The sequence below is a fragment of the Miscanthus floridulus genome, chromosome 3 (assembly GCF_019320115.1).
Source record: "Miscanthus floridulus cultivar M001 chromosome 3, ASM1932011v1, whole genome shotgun sequence".
Classification (NCBI taxonomy): Eukaryota; Viridiplantae; Streptophyta; class Magnoliopsida; order Poales; family Poaceae; genus Miscanthus; species Miscanthus floridulus.
Window position 1 is genome coordinate 108099845 of NC_089582.1, and position 19381 is coordinate 108119225.

The 19381-nt window shown below is 46.0% G+C and overlaps 1 protein-coding gene across 1 annotated transcript; it reads right to left on the reverse strand.

Annotated features, from left to right (window-relative positions):
* Window positions 1–571: 571 nt before the first annotated feature.
* On the reverse strand, window positions 572–1340 carry LOC136546405 (arabinogalactan protein 1-like). The gene has a single exon (XM_066538387.1). It carries the CDS (start codon window positions 1257–1259, stop codon window positions 849–851), a length of 411 nt encoding a protein of 136 aa, XP_066394484.1. The 5' UTR covers window positions 1260–1340; the 3' UTR covers window positions 572–848.
* Window positions 1341–19381: the final 18041 nt, after the last annotated feature.

The following is a 19381-nucleotide window of genomic DNA, read 5'->3' on the forward strand; positions in this document are numbered from 1 at the left end:
GGGTGGGCACGGACGGGCGCGGACATAGGCACGTGCTCCCCAGCCCCACCGCCCACTGCGGCCTCGACACCTCGCCATCGGCATCAGATCAGCGGCCACCGTTCCCCACCGACCCCGCCCCCGTTGTGGCGTTTTCTATTTGCTGCCCTGCCACTGCCTGCAAACACCCAGCTGGCCTGGCCTCGCCTCCGTCAATCCAGTCCTCCTCCTACTCTACCGCGCCGAATAGGGAGGGAGGAGGGGGCGTATAATAATAATGGCCTCTGGCAGCTTGCGAGACGCGCCCAGATCCAGAGCACCGCTAGCTGTTGCGGCTGCCGGTGGCCCAGATCCAACACGACAACCTAGCTCGATCTACACGCACGAGCTCATGGTCATGGATCATGGATGGTCCTCTGCATCGACATTGTGTCCTGAGTGTGCTTCAAGCTCAAGATCGCAACAGCCGCAAGCTACACTACACTGCTACTCTACTGTACGAGCACTCTTCAAGATCTGATCTGATCTGATCTGATCAACGAGCTAAAATGTACTAGTAACTAGTAGTAACTGCGAAAGATGAAGAAGATGCTGAAAGAAAATCAACAGGGTATTATACAAATGGAGTAACGGAGCACAACACCACCGGGCCAGCCAACCAACCAATCTGTCCAAGCCACAATCCTACACTGTAGTAATAACACGAACAGATGCCAGTAGTCCTACTGAATCGAATGCCGAATGGAATCTCGATGAAAATAAAGAAAAGAAATGGTGAAAAGGAAAAAAAAAAGGAATCAACGGCTCAACACGGATGGTAACAATAAATTACAGCACGGGAAGGTGCAGTGCAGATCTCTCTCTCGCTCTCAGTAGAAGGCGGCGGCGGCGGCCAAGGCGGCGGCGGCGGCCCACTTGGCGGCGGGGGAGACGCCGGCGGCGGCGCTGGGGGCGGGGGGAGCCTCGGCGGCGGGCGACGGGGCGGGGACATCCGTGGGCATCGGCGGGGAGCTCACGTCGGGAGTGGGGGCCTCAGCCTTGGGCGCCGGCGCGGGGGCCTCGGGCGCCGGGGCGGGGGCCTTGGGGGCGGGCGCCGGGGCCGGGGGAGGCAGGGTCGGGGGCGGGACGGGCGGGGCGGACACCGGCGCCGGGGTCGGCGGCGGCATCACCGGAGGGGGGGACGCCTTGGGCGCCGGCGTCGGGGTGGCGGCCGGGGCCTGCGCCGCCGCCGCGGCGAAGAGCATGGCCATGGCCAAGGCCGCGAGCTGGAAGCGCGCCATTGGAGCCGAGAGAGAAGAGGAGGCTTGAGCTTGTGGGAGCGAGGGGGCGCTTTGCTTCAGCTGGTGTGTGTGTACTGTAATGGTGCGGGAGACAGTAGAGGTGCGCATCTTATAAAGAGGTAGAAGACGAGGTTACGATGCGTAAATACTAGCCCTACCAGGGGTTTAGATGCTAGTTTCCTAAAAGACCAGCCGTTGGATCGGTACGTGACGGCGATGGCACGCACATCTTGGCTAAAGCGTGTCTCCGTTTCGGTTCGGATCTTCAATTCGAGCATGATAAAATCTGGAAATCATTTGGCTACATCCCCATTTTTTGTTTCATGCCAAAATGGTCGGTTGTGAGCTGCCTGGCGCTCACAGTATATCTAGTGCGTAGGAGTACATGATTTTGGTTGTTTTTTGAGTTTGGGAAATGCGGCAATGTGAACAGTCTCCTCCTTTTAAATGTACGTAATATATTAAACTTTGTGTCCGGTTCGCTTGGCTTATATAAGTCGTATTTTTTCAACCAATGAATAATATTTTTCTCTCACAATAAATCAGCCAACGGTACTTTCAGTCATTGCTTATTAGCCCGGCGAGCGACAAGGGCACTGGAATGAGCTTATGGATCCGTGATGATGACTACGGTTGAAATGGGCCCACCCAAATATAATGATTTTTTTTCTTCAAATTAGGCCCATCAAATATTATCAGCTCCATATATACCCAAATGGTCCCATTTGGAACTAGTTGGAATTTTTCTATACAATACTGCCATTCAGAATATGCCCTCGTATATTATTTATGGGGAAATTGTGCCGCCATTTTCATGAATTTGGAAAATATAAAACTTTAATGCGGCTACACTACTAGCCGTTGATAATGTCGTTGGCGCGGCGGCCACTTGTATATCTCCAGCTAAGGTTCGTTGCCTAGAAATAGAATAATGACTTTGGAAGGGGATGATTAGCTTGTTGAAACTAATCAATGAAGGCCATGTTCCGCCCCTCAAATTTTATATTGGGAGACGGCTCAGATTACTGCTGAACCACCTCCAAAACGGTGGCAGCCTATAGAGATGAAACGAGACATAAATCACAATATTATATATTAAATAAATATACTTATCTATCTTTCAAGTCTTTCTTGCAGATTGATTGGCTTACAAGTCCACGATTCTTTCTAATATTCGCCATGTTCGCTCGATCGTATCAGCCATGCTTATCAGCCATGATACGATATTTTTTTCTCACAACAAAACAGCATCAGCCAACTTATAAGGCACAGAAACGATCAGGCGAACATGGTGATTATTATTATGATATGAAAACGTGTTTGCTTGAACGACCTATTAGCAGTTGGGTATTCTTGTGACTTGATCCATACGATAAATCTAGCGGTTTCCAGCCTAACCAGATCCTTCCGAGGCTAAAGGTACATACACTCCTACACAATGGTCAACTTGATCGACGTAAGATAACTCAAGTGACTTCGCACCTAACCAAACCCTTCCAAAACCCAGAGTTTGAGTTTCACTGCTTGGTGACGCTGAACTTGATCCACAGGATAAATCCAGTAACAGACAGCTAACCTACTCAAATGGGCGAAACCTGAATGCTCCACAAGTTCACTAATCACAAAGTCTTAAATGCGTTGTAGAACCGGGAGAATATATGGGGGGCAGATTGTTAGTTAGTACCAGCAACTGCAAGGCTACAAGACGGAGGAAATTGTTTGTGTTCGACACAAAGTCAGTTAGCTGCAACTATGCCGCGTTCATGGAGTGATCGATATTCGATCATGCGTGAGACGACCTGCCAACGCATCCGGATCCGATTTCGGGATAGCGAATTCACGTTTTCTTTTCCGTGCAGTCCACAGCGTTTCCGGTGGCCATCAGACTGGGCTGGGCTGTGCCCAGGTTGGAAGATTCCGGCCGGCCGGCCGGCGGGACAGTCAGCAATGGCGACGACACCGACGTACCAACCAGCGAGACAGTCAGCAATGCCCACGCACCTCCCTCCCGAGCGCGCGAACGGCGGCTCCACGGTGTCGAGTTCGCAACGCGACGGCCACAAGCTCACTTGAAAACTGCAAGTAGTCACCATGCATGTCCCGATGTGCGTCCGCATGAAGGATGATGAAGTGTGTGGTACAGTCGGTACAGTTGTGGGTGATGATGAGAGGGCAGGACAATCACCAAAAATCTTTGGGAACAGTGACGTGTCGGCTTTGGCTACCAGGCTATGCCAACTGGTATTGCAATAAGGATATCAATCGCTGGGTACTACAAGGATCGAATTTTGCCACCCACGCCGAAAATGGTTGCCGTGGTAGACTTTTTTTTATGATCCTCGGCCGCTAAGTTTTTCGAGTGAGGAAAAAAAAACCAACCTGCACATGCTATTGTTTTGGAATTACTGACGGACCCCGAGCTTGCCTCGATGTATGTCAAAAACACATTGCAAAAATGAGGATGATAGCAAATTAAGAAATGTACATTTTCATTTGTTGGTACATGGACTTCAAGACATTCTCTTTGGAGGGCCGGTGGGGAGACCAACTTTGCATTGATTATTAACTAGCGGAGTGGTTCATCAGTCACCAACGATTGATCAGGAATTGTGCTAAAACAAGTGCAGGACTCCATTATCGTTGAGGTAAATGGTGGTTAGTAATAACAGCCCAATCGCTTTCGCATATATGTAGTACTAGTATGCAAATCATGATGCCAACCACTGGTTTGCAGAGCATTTAGCATCACTACCCCCCCTAACAGGACAGCTAAGTGCGCCCTTTCAGCTAAAGGCGTTCGCATAATTCCATTCGCTTTCTAACTCGGAAGGTGATTACAAGCCAATGATTAAAGAAGAGTGTCATTCATTCATTTCATTTGGCTGTCAGGCTGTGATGGGAGCTGTCCGCATTGGTGGCGTTCAGGAGAGACGGAGATGGGAACCAGTGTATCCACATGCCTGGTTCGGGGCTTCGTGCATCCGCTGGCCCGGCCCTGGCATCTGTCATCGCCATGTTATCCTGTCATTGTCATCGCCGGCTGTTCTTTTGGCGGCACTGGAGAACAGGTTGGTGCTTGCTTGGGAACCCTGATGCATGTCATACACCCCACATTTTCACATGCAGATTTTATTCTATTTTTTCTTCTCCGTAACAACCGCCGTCGCCGTCAACTCAACCCGCTGCAGTAGGGACGTTTATTTTTTATTTTTTTTTGAAAGTTTTTCACAAATATGGCCCTAAAGATATGCTTTCAAAATCTAGATCCTTAGTTCGGCGTCATCGTTGGTGACGCCGAGCTTACACGTCTCGACCCATAGATTTTGATGCCTAGGTCTTAGGCTCGACGCAGACGTGACGGTGACTTCACCTTGACGCCGTAGATTTTGGCGCCGAGCTTGGCGCCATGGTTATTTTGCGACAAGCCCTGTCTTATGTATGGGTCCTCCCTTCCTTTCTCTCTTCCTCTCTCTATACCGCTCTCGAGTCAGGGCACCGCCAGTGCTGCCGCACCGCCACGCCCGCCGACGCGCGTAGCCCCGGGCGTCCGGTGCCCCAGCCCACGCCCGTGCCATGTCGACCGCCCGTGGCTCCAGCCCGCTCGCGTCGCCTCGCCGCGCGGAGCGCCGGCCGTCCTGCACCCTCCACGCGCCGTCCCAGGCCGGCCCGCGCCCGTGCTGGCCCCCGTCGTGCAGACCACGCGCCGCCCCTCCCGGCCCACGCCGCCTCGTCCGTCCCAGCTCGCCGCGTCCGCCGCGCGCATAGGCGCTCCCTCCGACGACCCCAGCCACGACACGGCCCCTGCTCCCAGCGCGCCGCGACCTCACCGTCGATCCCGTCCTCCGCGTCACCGTCCTGCTTCGGTCCCAGCGTCCGCGTCCGCGTCGCATCGTTGCATTGATTTTAACGGGTAAAATTTTTTAATATGCAATGTAGGTACTTAGTTAGCTTGAATTGTAGTGCTACTTTGATTATTTGGTAGTTTCTAGTAAATTTGATGATGTAGGTAATTGATTTAGTTAGTGAGATAGATATAGTTAGGTAAATATAGTTAGATAACTAGTGACATAGGTGCATAGATATAGTTATTAGATAGCTAGTTGATTTAGTTAGCGAGATAAATATAGTTAAATAGCTAGTGACATAGTTATTTAGGGTGTAGTTGGTTAGTATCTATTAGAGAGGTACTATATAGCAGCTACCTTGGACTAAACGAACTGTATTTCAATTTTTGTTTGAACTACTAGATGGACAACCTAGTGAGCATATATCATGGAGGCACCGTGGAAAGAGATCGCTATGGATATGTTGAGTTTGTTGAGATGCAAAGCGTGCTTGTGTTATTTAATAAGAAGCCTTCATTTAGTGAGTTGGTTGCAAGGGCTCGGAAGGAACTACATTGCCATAGAGCTGATGATGATGATGCCATCGCAGTGGAGGGTGTACTTCACCTAGGTTCCCCTCCCAACATCCTAAGAAAGATAATCCCAATTAGGTGTGTAGACTAGTGTAAGAACTATGTGAGATCGGCTATGAAGTGTCAGTTCTAAAGTTTGGACGTGGTTGTGCGTCAGGTGTTAGTTGATCCTATCCCCCATAGGTTTTCCCCACCAATGGGTCAGCAGACACACTTCGACCCTCCCGTCCTGGAACCTAATATGGATGTGGAGGTTGCACTATGGTTCTCGATGCTCAATCTGCCCCTAACAAGCTAGTTGGAGATGTTTGTCAGACTCATGATGTTGTGGCAGATCCTCCTCATGAGATCCCTTTGACACAGAATCATTCGAGTAAGTGTCTTATCCGCATGGTTATTGGGAGCTTACCCCCTTTCTTACATCAATTTTTTCATTCTTTTCTCTATTTTCTACTTATGTTGTAGGAGACATTCCTGACAATATGGATGTGCCCACTGTTGCTGCACAAGTGCACTGTGGAGATGGATTCCATGGCTCCAATAGTGTTGAAATTAGGAATGATTTGGAGCCATATGAGATGGCAAGGGCTCTTGATTCTGATAATGATCGTTCTGTTGGAGAGCTGACACAGAGTGATGTTGAGATGCTGAGGCATATCTTTCTCGGCCGCCGTGATCCAAGAGTTCACGAGTTCAGCGATCTTGCTCATTTCGATCAGGCGTGTGTAGAAGGACGTGATGATGAGCTCCTAGAAGCTCCTGAGGCCGGCCCTAACATGGTAATTGAGAAGGGTATGGTATTTAAGGACCTTCCTGCATTGAAGAGGTGGTTGCAGGCGTTTGCAGTGATACGAAAGAGACCTTACAAGGTCTTGCATTCATATACGGAGTGCTGTTATACAGTTGTGTGTGACAAAAAACGTTGCCCATAGAGGGTTTGTGCAAGGAAGCAAAAGGTCACCAAAAAGTGAAAGATCACAAAAGTTGTCGGGCCACACAATTATGCTGACCATGTGCTGACACTGAAGTATCGGCAGTTGACATCTACCCTCATTGCCAAGCGGTTGATGAAAATATTACAGGGAGAACCCAATATGAAGGTTAGGACAATTATCAGGACCGTTGAGGCGTTGTATGGAGGTTATGTGATAACTTATGGTAAAGCTTGGAGGGCCAAGTGTAACAGAACCGACCAATTATACGAAATTAAGTAAGAAAATTATCCGCCAGAGCAGATGATCTAGCAAACTTAAGCCCGTATAACCCGGTAGTCCGTGAAATCACGAAGGATTTCAAACCAACTTCCATTCCAGCCAAGATCGTAATAAGTTTAGCAGTCACCATCACATATTACATAAAAGTTTGCATCACAGATACATCAGAGTTTCAACATAGTTATTACAAAACCAGTTCGAATAAAAGTAGCAGAAGTCATTTGTTCAAACCACACACACCCACGCGGAGTTCAAATATAGTGCCAGTGAATGATCATCTCCAACAAAAGCATCAGACGAGATGTAAGGAATGACCATACCCATGGTCCTAAGCATCACCCATTACAGGATACAGGCAGTTGATACAGTAGCCGTAATACATCTGCCCATCTGTAACAAGTGGGAATAAAACCCTGAGTACGAGAAGGTACTCAGCTAGACTTACCCGACATAACCGAAAATAAATGACACCAAGGATTATGAAGGGCTTTATAGTAGGGTAGCTGACTCATTTGCAAAAAGAAGCATTTTTAGCATTTCAAGAACCTTTCTAAAAGCATTATTGCCAAGTTAATTATTATTAACCTGTCGACTAGATTTGCACCTATACTAGAGTAAACCTGTGATTAAGCAGATAATGATAACCAATGATCATTAAACAACTTCCATACTGTCATATTCATTATAACTATCCAAGTGTTCCATAAACATTTACTACGATGAAGTAACTCAAGTCAAGTGCTCACTATCCAGGAGCGATGGCGATTCGAATCGATTCCTAACCAGCTGGTGATTTATTCCTTACACAAACCTCACTCACCCGCTAAAGTGAGATATTGATCACTGAGTCAACTTTTCAGGAATCTCGAGTTTGCCAGGAACCACATGTACCCGGGGGTCGACCGACTGCACTTTGGTCTTATCATCCCGCCCCCGTGTCCTACCACACCTGCTCCGGCACAGTGCGTTGCGGGCAATCTACTCGGCCCAAAAAATCTCCCAGCTTCATGGTCGGGAGGTACTTTATCCGGCCAGCTAAATATAAGGCATGCGTTCAACATGACTCGAGGCCCAACAACGGTCGGTCCTTAATCGACACAGACGGAAAGCACTACAGTCCAAAACTCTGCAAGTCTCCGTCCGGTCTCAACTTCATTTGACACTTAGTTATACCATGACTTCATAGTCATCCAAGCAGATCCAGGTAACCACCTATAGCTCACAGGTGACAGGGAATCACCTGACTTCTACCGGTCTAAGCCAGCTAAGCATTGACTCGACTGCGGATACTCAGGTAACAAGGATATAGTATAACAAAGGTAGACAAGGTATAATGCAGCAACGGTTGCAAACAACTCCTAAACGTAATGCATCAATTAAAGTAAAGCATTTAATTAAATAATAGCAAACCAGGAGAAAATGCTCCGGGGCTTGCCTCTCTCGAAGGAGCTCGGACGGTGATCTGGGCACTCCGGAAGTTCCTCAACGTCCTCCTCATCGGCTTCTGGCACTTCCTGTGGCTGCACCTCGAACTGCTCCTCGGGCTCCTTAGGTATGATGACTGGGCTCTCGGTTTGCGATCTTGTATGATGCAATGTGCGTAAGTGCTTAAGCAATCGGTGCATCGGATGAGATGAATACAAGGGATATGTTTAAATGCAAGGTAGTCAACATCATCCAAGAAAATATACTACAAGCACATGTTATCTACTGCATTCTCTTCTACTACTAATATGTTAAGTCAACATATCTTATGAAATGCTTCAAAGATACACCAAAGTTTTGCTAATTTCTTAAACACATAAAGCAATGCTTAATTAAACCCTAATTAATAATAGGTTTGAATAGCAACTTCTATTTTTCTTGCTTAGAAAAATCTTAGAAAATTACCATAGCACATTACTACCCTAAGTAGTCTATTATCAGATTTTCATGGTATTTGAATGAGTGGATTAGCCTACACAAAAATCACAAGCTATGGCAGGAGTATGAACATAAAAATACTTTGAACTGTGAAAAGTGTCAAACAACAGAGTTAGTATTTTTCCTATGTTCTTCATAGCATACAATGACTGTACAAAAATTATCACATGCATGTTTTATACAAAGTTTGATCTCTAACAAAAATAACAAAAATCAGCCATTAAAGGTACTGGAACTACACCTCAAAATTTTCCCACAACACATGCATGAAACATATTTTTCCTAGGAAATACATGACATAAGAAAATTAACAAACTTGGAATCATATTTTTCTGAAGCCTATAGATGTTTCTACAAAATTTTAAAGTTATCAGCAATATACATGATTAAATAAAATTCTACAGAAAAGTATTTCAAAAATGACATGCAATAATTTTTCCTAGTAGATCTGATGATAAGGAACCTAGACAAATTTATTTCAACAGATTTGGAGTAACTTTGAGTATCCAAACATTTTGCAAACCATTTCTATTTTCAAATAATAAAGAATAAATTGAAAACAATTCCTTCAATCGCTACTGGGCCGGCCCGAATGGATCAGGCGGCCCACTGCCACTTTTGGCCTACGCGGCCCGAGCGCAAGGGAGGGGAGACAGCCCGGCAGGCGTCGGCCCATGGCCTGGCTCGGCCTGGCTGGTTGAGGCAGAGGCCATGCCAGCGCTTGCGCTGGCGCGGCGGCGCGGCTCGGCCACAAGGCCGGTGGCCATCTCCGGCCACGGCCGGGCGAGCTAGCGGGCGCACGTGATGCGCGAGAAGATGGCGAATGCGGTAGGGTAGCTAGGCGGGGCTGGAGAAGAGAAGGGAGGGGCCTTCCATGGCGACCGAGCACGGTGGCGCCATGGCCGGCGGTGGCAAGGCTGAGACGGCTCTACCTGAGCTCGGCAGGTGGCACAAATGCGAGCACAACTTGAAGGAGGGCGAGGCGGAGCTACGAGCGCGTGCTTGCTGGCCGAGGTGGAGGAGCCGCGGCGAATTTCGCCGGTGGGTGCGTGGCGCGGCGAGAGGCAGAGCTGCGGGCGCGCGATGCTTGCAGAGAGGCGAGGTAGCACGGAAGTGAGCCAACGAGCGCACCGGCACCAGCAGGTGTAGGCGGGCGCGTGAGCGCGGGCGCAGGTCGGCTGTGACGCACGGCGGCGTCGACGGTGCATGGCCGCCACGCGGCGGGCGAGCTCTGCCGCGGTCGGGACGCGCGGCGCGGCGCGTCAGCGAGCAGGCGCGCGGAGGCAGGTCAGGCACGGCGCGGCGCTGGGCTAGGCTAGGCTGAGCGAGGCGAGGAGCGCGTGGGAGGCTGGCTGGGCCGACTTTGGTCGTGGGCCAGAAGTGAGGCGGCGGCCCACGAAGGAGGGAAAAGCCTTTTTCATTTGTATTTTCAAGGAATTTTTAAATGTCATCTTTCAAATATTATTTTGAGCAAGAAAATGACATCTTTTGAAAATGTACCAAAAATGAAAGTTGATTAGAATTTAATTCTCTACAACTTTGCTTTTATGACCAAAGCGAAATTCTTTCTAGATTTTGAATTGTAAATTCAAAGTCTAAGTTTAACTCAAAATCCTAATTTTTGGGAATTTATTTTTGAAGCCAAATTTCAAATTAATTTGAATACAAACCTTGCTCCAAAAATTGAACTAAACATTGCTAGATGATTTACAATAGTAGCCAAACATGTTTTACTAACCTAGCAAGCAAAAATCAGGGCAAAACAACTCTTAAACAGGTGTATGTAACATTCCGGTTTCACACATGTTTCAGATGTTTCAAAGCAGTGTTTCAATTGTTATCCACATGATTAGGCATGTATGATTTGGATGCTTGATGATGCATGATATGCATGATTTGCAGTGCCTAAATGCAGGCATAACACTAGGGTGTTACAGCCCTCCCCCCTTATAAAAATCTCGTCCTGAGATTTGGGTTACGAACCATTTGTTATAAAAATCTTCATAAGCTTTTTGTAGATACTCTCCTATTTCCCAAGTTGCATCTCCCTCATCATGATGATCCTACTGTATCTTGTATGTTTTCACCACACTATTCCGAGTAGCACGTTCCTTAGTGTCTAACACCCGGACTGGTTGCTCACGATACACCAAATCTGATTTGAGTTGGATACCTCGAGGTTCTATTCTTTCCTTCGGAACACGCAAACATTTCTTAAGATGTGATACATGGAAAACTAGGAAAACGGTACTTATTGTCTCAGGTAACTCTAATTTGTAAGCTACCGGACCTCTTTGTTCCAAGATCTTGTATGGTCCTACGAATCTCGCAGCAAGCTTCCTTCGGACTCCAAACATTTTCTTCTTCATTGGCGTGACTTTCAGATAAACATAGTCACCAACTTCAAACGCAAGGGGTCTCCTTCTTTTGTCTACATAGCTTTTCTGACGTGATTGGGCCGCTTTCATATTCTACTGAATAATATGAACTTTCTTCTTGGCTTCTTCTACAAAGTCAATGCCATAATACCTTCTATCTCCAGGCTTGACCCAATTCAATGGTGTTCTACATCTTCTGCCATATAAAGCTTCGAATGGAGCCATCTTGAAGCTTTCTTGATAACTATTATTATAAGAAAACTCAGCTAACGGTAACCATGACTCCCATGATCCCTTAGAAGACAATACATAGGCTCTTAACATATCCTCCAAAACAACATTCACTCGTTCAGTCTGACCATCTGTCTGAGGATGATAAGCGGTACTACGAATCAAACTAGTTCCTAAGCCTTTGTGTAAATGTTCCCAAAAGTGAGCCATGAACTGTGAGCCTCTATCAGATACTATGGTCTTTGGTATGCCATGCAGCCTCACAATTTCTGCGATATACTTCTCGGTATATTGAGGTGGTCGATAATCTGTTTTGACAGGCAAGAAATGAGCGGTCTTGGTAAGACGATCCACAATTACCCAAATCGAATCATGTCCTTTTTTAGTAGTGGGCAAACCCGTGATAAAATCCATACTTATATCGTCCCACTTCCAACTAGGGACTGATAAGGGTTGCAACATACCGGCAGGTTTCATGTGAATTGCTTTCACTCGACAACATGTGTCACATCTGACAACATATGCTGTAATTTCTTTCTTCATTTTGGTCCACCAATAGCGAGATCTTAGTTCTTGATACATCTTACTACTTCTGGGATGGATAGATAGCTTAGAAAGGTGAGCTTCATCCATGAGTTTATTCCTAAGCTCTCAATCCTTGGGAACCACAAGACGGTCATCAAACCACAACACGCCCTGTTCATCCACTTTAAAGTGTTGAGACGGCTTTTCTTTTATTTTCTCTTTGATGTGGAATATCCCCTTGTCGGTTTTCTGGCCTTCTATTATCTTACTCTCCAAAGAGCAACTAATCTGAATACTATGTAACACAGCAGAATGCATTAGATCAAACCCATCTTCAAGTAATGGCTGCACATTCAAGTAATGTGACTTTCTGCTCAAAGCATCTGCCACTACATTGGCTTTTCTAGGATGATATTGCACATTCAAGTTGTAATCCTTGATCAATTCCAACCATCTACGCTGTCTCATGTTTAGCTCTGGTTGGGTAAAGATGTACTTAAGACTCTTGTGATCTGTGAAAATGTTGCACACATTACCAAGTAGGTAGTGTCTCCAAATTTTTAGGGCGTGCACAACTGCGGCAAGTTCAAGATCATGTGTTGGATAGTTGACCTCGTGCTTTCTCAATTGTCGTGATGCATAAGCAATGCCTCTCCTTTCTTTCATAAGAACACAGCCCAATCTAGTCTTCGATGCGTCGCAAAACACATCAAATGGTTTCTCGATATCTGGTTGTGCTAGAATAGGAGCAGTGGTCAACAGTTTCCGCAAAGTGTGGAAAGCTGCTTCACACTCCTCTGTCCACACAAACTTGTGATCCTTCTGTAGGAGACTTGTCATTGGTTTTGCAATCTTCAAAAAGTCTGGTATAAAGCGATGGTAATAACCAGTTAGTCCTAAGAAACTTCTAATCTCAGGAACTATGGTCAGTGCTTTCCAATTCATAACTTCTTGCACCTTACTTGGATCGACTGAAACTCCATTCTCTGACAGAATGTGACCAAGGAAAGGAACTTCCTTCAACCAGAATTCACATTTGCTAAACTTAGCATACAGTTGATGATCCCTAAGTCTGGTCAAGACAGTTCTCAGATGCTCTTCATGATCTTTCTTGTTCTTGGAGTACACCAGAATGTCATCGATGAACACTACCACAAACTTATCCAATTCTGGCATGAAAACTGTATTCATTAAAAACATAAAGTATGTAGGAGCATTTGTTAAGCCAAAGGACATGACAAGATACTCATACAACCTGTATCTGGTGGAAAATGCAGTTTTTAGTATATCCTGTGGCCTAATCTTGATCTGATGATAACCAGATCTCAAATCTATTTTTGAGAACACCTTGGCCTTGGATAATTGATCAAACAGAACATCAATATGAGGCAAGGGATACTTATTCTTGATGGTTATAGCGTTGAGTGGCCTGTAATCTACGTACATTCTCAACGTGCCCTCTTTCTTTTTCTTCACAAACAGGGCGGGACATCCCTATTCAGACTTGCTTGGCCAAATAAACCCCTTTTTTTATAATTCTTCTAATTGCTTCTTCAGCTCAACTAACTCATCTGGAGGCATCCGATAGGGTCTCCTTAAAATCGGAGCTATTTCGGGGACTAACTCAATTCCAAACTCAATCTCCCTATCCGGTGGAAGACCAGGTAGCTCATCCAGGAATACATCCGAAAATTCATACACTATCGGAATCTGATGAATAGGAATGACTGTCGTAGCACATGTAACACTTATAAGGTTTGTTCTCTGAGGCAATGGTACTTGGAAAGTACCCTCACCTAGGGGATCCTTAAGGGTAAGTACTCGACTTCTAGTATCTATGACTGCTCCCCAATCCTTCATCTAATTCATCCCTATAATGACATCCAAAACTAATCTAGGCATAACTATTAAGTTCACTCGGAACTTCCTGCTACCTAATTCAAGGGTTACCCCTCGAACCATCCGGTTGGTCAAAACATCAGCCCCTGCTGAACTTATACGGTACCCATAACCCAATTCTATGCATAGTTGTTCATGTTTCTGTGCAAATGCTTGACTCATAAAAGAATATGATGATCCAGAATCAAATAGAACAACTGCAGGGTTTTCGTTGATAGGAAACTTACCAGCAGTGATGGGCTCTCCCTCAGGAATTTCATCCACTATTGTACTATGTACTCTAGCATTATAAGTCTGCTACTTCTTCTTGGGTGGGTATGGACAAAACCTCGAGAAATGGCTGGGTTGATCACAGTTATAGTAGGGTCCTCTCACTGTCCCGGCAGATCCCATAGCTCCCTTGGAACTGCCTTGTACCGCAGTTGCAGCTGCTTTGTTGGGCTGTACTGCCATCTTGTATGGCTTCTGAGGTCCACGGAAATTCTGACTTCTTTGCTGAGGTGGCCTGAACCTAGCGCCAGGTGCCGATGGGCGATAAGGAGGACGACCTCCCATAGGTGCTCTAGCTTGCGACGGCCCACCTTCAAAGGCTCTCTTGCGTGTCTTGGCTGTGGTGCTGGTGTTGTTATTCTTCTCCTGCTTTAGATAGTCACTGATGAAGTCATTGAATCTGACGTGGTTGTTGGTACCAACATGCTTCATCATTTTTGGATTGAGTTCCCTCTTAAAACTGGCTATTCTTTTAGCATCTGTGTCAACCATGTTGGGAGCATAGCGACACAAGTTGTTGAAGGCATGCAGGTATTGCGTCACGGTTTTGGTGCCCTGGTTCAATGCCAGAAACTCTCCTAACTTCATTTCGGTCAGCCCGGGTGGAATATAGACTCCACGGAAGGCCTCAGCAAACTCTCTCCAAGAAATCTGAGCATTTGGAGGGAAGGTGGTGCGATGGTGCTTCCACCACATTCCCACCGGTCCTTGCAACTGAAGTGCAGCATACTCCGTTTTCAACACCTCAGTCATCCTCAACACACGGAATTTATCTTCCATCATGTTGATCCATTCCTCAGCATCGAGTGGCTCTGTTGCTTCCTTGAATACTGGCGGCCTGGTGTCCATGAAATCTTTGAAGCTGCTATATTGGTTCACTCCCATGCCACCGCCTTGATTGTTACCACGTTGAACGTTGTTGGCGATGGTATGCAGAAAATCCTCCATGTTCTTCTGGGATTGCTCCGCGTTGCGCTGACTCCTGAGCAACTGTGCGAGGAACATCTTAGGGGTAAACGGGGGAGGAGGTGGCAAATGTGGTTCATGGGGAGGCTCATTGTTGTTGCCATGGTTTCCACCACCACCATCGGTCCTAGCACCGTTAGCACCGGTCTCAGCGGCCTCATACGTGGTTCGGCGAGTGTTTGTCATCTGCATGTTTCAGCAACAAGTAATGATTGAGTGAAGCTGTAATAATTGCGAGCGAAGGAAAAATTATGCCATACTGAATTTACTGGAGAGAATAAATTCATATAATAAAATAGAGGCACAACAATCGCATCCCAATTAAAACAACAGCACTTAATCAAATTACTTCAACGGCAAACATCACGTTCATACAATCAAATTGCCAGCATACATATACTGGACTTTTTATGCGTTCAGATATCGCATTCTAAATCAAGTTCCAACCACATGCCAAGTCTCATACGTTCGAAGCAACATACAATAGGTTACATGCTAACAAAAGAAAGGACATCGCGACAGGACCTAGATACTAGCGCAAGGCAACTAGCCTACTCCTTGGGGCCATCATTGGGATCGGAGACATCACCATCGCCTCTAGGTGAAACTACAGGCTCGTCCTGGTTGTTGTCGTCGATGTCCATGCCAGCGGTGTCTGGTGGAGCATATGGGCCAACCCCATTGTAGAGCGCGTGAAACTCCTCGTGCAGGTTGCCGTTATATTCCTCTAGCTCATCGACCCTCTGCAGCAGAAGGTCCCTCTCGTCCTAGGCTTCGTTCCTTTCCTGAACCAACTATCCTATCATGCGGTCTGCATTGTTGTTGGCTTGAGTCAACATATGCACCCGTTGCATAGCTCTATCACCTCTCTCAACCACCTAATCTCGCTGTAAGTTCATATCAGCCAACTGCTCCTGCAAGCTAGCTATAGCACGTGCCTGTCTCTTCTTCTGCTTTCTCCCCTTGAGCTTATCCTGACCACGCAAGCCAGTCAAAGTCCAGTAGGTACTCTCGAGACCCTCATACGCTCTGATGGCAGCGAACATAGCACTCATTGCCTAGTTGTCGCTAGCCTGTCCCTCAGCTGGACCTTTGACCAATGCACTTCCCTGAGGCTGAACCCAAATGGCATCACGAGGATCATCCCTAGGAATAGTGCTAGCTAGAGCTACTGCAAGCTCACTGGGAAATCTGCTCATAATGTCCCTGATGACACGGAAGGCTGCTCCCTCTACACCCTCAGCTGGAGTGTGACCCTCAAACTCCAAATGCCAACCATCCCAATCTGGAGCATCACCGAGAGCAGGAACCGTGATCTCCACCACTGCGAGTCCATCCTCTGCTAACTGGCTCTCATTCCAAGAGTACACCGGTTCTTGACCCTCTGGGTACCCCACATCATGGAGCACTCTCCAAAGCAAAGTTGGCATACCAAACTCGCTCAAGAAGGTGTCCATGGTGCGGTGCTCCCTCAGGGCCAACGGACGTTGAGGTGCTCTTCCTCCAGTAGACTTACAGGCGGTCTGCTTCGTGTGGGCCATCTGTAGCAAAAGTTCTTTTATTACCTCAGGGAAACATATTTTAGGTGATATAACTTTTATCAAAATGAGATAATCAATTTATAAGGGGAGGAATGCATGACATGAATGAAATGCACAAGTAACATGATGTATGTACGTGCCGTACATTCTCACAAACTTAGGAATAATAATTTCTAATGACGAATTCGGTGGCATACAAACGTTCTCTCAAATACGTAGCTAATACGTTCTACACGATAGTGTTGTTATGTACCTACAGAAGATTCATTTCAGCCCAATTCCCAATGAATGCATAAAAGCAGTAAAATTTTTATCTACACGCTCTACACGAATCCCCCGATACGTGTACAACGGTAGTAACTACCTGAACTATCGTCCTATTGATGGCATCGCCTCAACAGATGGAAGACCCATACATGAGATACCTTTGTAAAACATGCGTAGAACATGTAATTACTCTAGCATCATATAAGCATTCACCCTAGATCGGTGGTGTATCTGATCATGCTCTCACAACTCACACTTACCGAGGCGTAGAGGCAATTGATCCATACATTACCACTCAAACAAGTGGCACTCATACAATAGCACGCTGTATGAGCGACGAAAGAGAAATATGATGCAAGAACCCCAGTCGGTACTTAATTAGGCCACCTAAAGTCCTTAACTGGGCATAGAGGATATGACCACTAGCACACTTTATAGTTTGGAAATCATGTTTTTCAAATGCCTTTTTGTTTTAAATACACTTGTGAATAGTAACATGCTAAACCATGCTCTGATGCCAGCTGTAATAGAACCGACCAATTATACAAAATTAAGTAAGAAAATCATCCGCTAGAGCAGACGATCTAGCAAACTTAAGCCCGTATAATCCGGTAGTCCATGAAATCACGAAGGATTTCAAACCAACTTCCATTCCAGCCAAGATCATAATAAGTTTAGCGGTCACCATCACATATTACATAAAAGTTTGCATCACGGATATATCAGAGTTTCAACATAGTTATTACAAAACCAGTTCGAATAAAAGTAGCGGAAGTCATTTGTTCAAACCACACACACCCACGCAGAGTTCGAATATAGTGCCAGCGAATGATCATCTCCAACAAAAGCATTAGACAAGACATAAGGAATGACCATGCCCATGGTCCTAAGCATCACCCATCACAGGATACAGGCAGTTGATACAGTAGCCGTAATACATCTGCCCATCTGCAACAAGTGGGAATAAAACCCTGAGTACGAGAAGGTACTCAGCTAGACTTACCCGACATAACCGAAAATAAATGACACCAAAGATTATGAAGGGCTTTATAGTAGGGTAGCTGACTCATTTGCAAAAAGAAGCATTTTTAGCATTTCAAGAACCTTTCTAAAAGCATTATTGCCAAGTTAATTATTATTAATCTATCGACTAGACTTGCACCTATACTAGAGTAAACCTGTGATTAAGCAGATAATGATAACCAATGATCATTAAACAACTTCCATACTGTCATATTCATTATAACTATTCAAGTGTTCCATAAACATTTACTACGATGAAGTAACTCAAGTCAAGTGCTCACTATCCAGGAGCGATGGCGATTCGAATCGATTCCTAACCAGCTGGTGATTTATTCCTTACACAAACCTCACTCACCCGCTAAAGTGAGATATTGATCACCGAGTCAACTTTCCAGGAATCTCGAGTTTGCCAGGAACCACATGTACCCGGGGCCGACCGACTGCACTTTGGTCTTATCATCCCGCCCCCGTGTCCTACCACACCTACTCCGGCACAGTGCGTTGCAGGTAATCTACTCGGCCCAAAAAATCTCCCAGCTTCACGGTCGGAAGGTACTTTATCCGGCCAGCTAAATGTAAGGCATGCGTTCAACATGACTCGAGGCCCAACAACGGTCGGTCCTTAATCGACACAGACAAAAAGCACTACAGTCCAAAACTCTGCAAGTCTCCGTCCGGTCTCAACTTCATTTGACACTTAGTTATACCATGACTTCATAGTCATCCAAGCAGATCCAGGTAACCACCTATAGCTCGCAGGTGATAGGGAATCACCCAACTTCTACCGGTCTAAGCGAGCTAAGCATTGACTCGACTACGGATACCCGGGTAACAAGGATATAGTATAACAAAGGTAGACAAGGTATAATGCAGCAACGGTTGCAAACAACTCCTAAACGTAATGCATCAATTAAAGTAAAGCATTTAATTAAATAATCGCAAACCGGGAGAAAATGCTCCGGGGCTTGCCTCTCTCGAAGGAGCTCGGACGGTGATCTGGGCACTCCGAAAGTTCCTCAACGTCCTCCTCGTCGGCTTCTGGCACTTCCTGTGGCTGCACCTCGAACTGCTCCTTGGGCTCCTCGGGTATGAGGACTGCGCTCTCAGTTTGCGATCCTGTATGATGCAATGTGCGTAAGTGCTTAAGCAATCGGTGCATCGGATGAGATGAATACAAGGGATATGTTTAAATGCAAGGTAGTCAACATCATCTAAGAAAATATACTACAAGCACATGTTATCTACTGCATTCTCTTCTACTACTAATATGTTAAGTCAACATATCTTATGAAATGCTTCAAAGATACACCAAAGCTTTGCTAATTTCTTAAACACATAAAGCAATGCTTAATTAAACCCTAATTAATAATAGGTTTGAATAGCAACTTCTATTTTTCTTGCTTAGAAAAATCTTAGAAAATTACCATAGCACATTACTACCCTAAGTAGTCTATTATCAGATTTTCAT

What these genes read in the sequence shown, in the direction of transcription:
- LOC136546405 (XM_066538387.1), bottom strand. Translation starts at nt 1,259, where the DNA reads ATGGCGCGCTTCCAGCTCGCGGCCTTGGCCATGGCCATGCTCTTCGCC.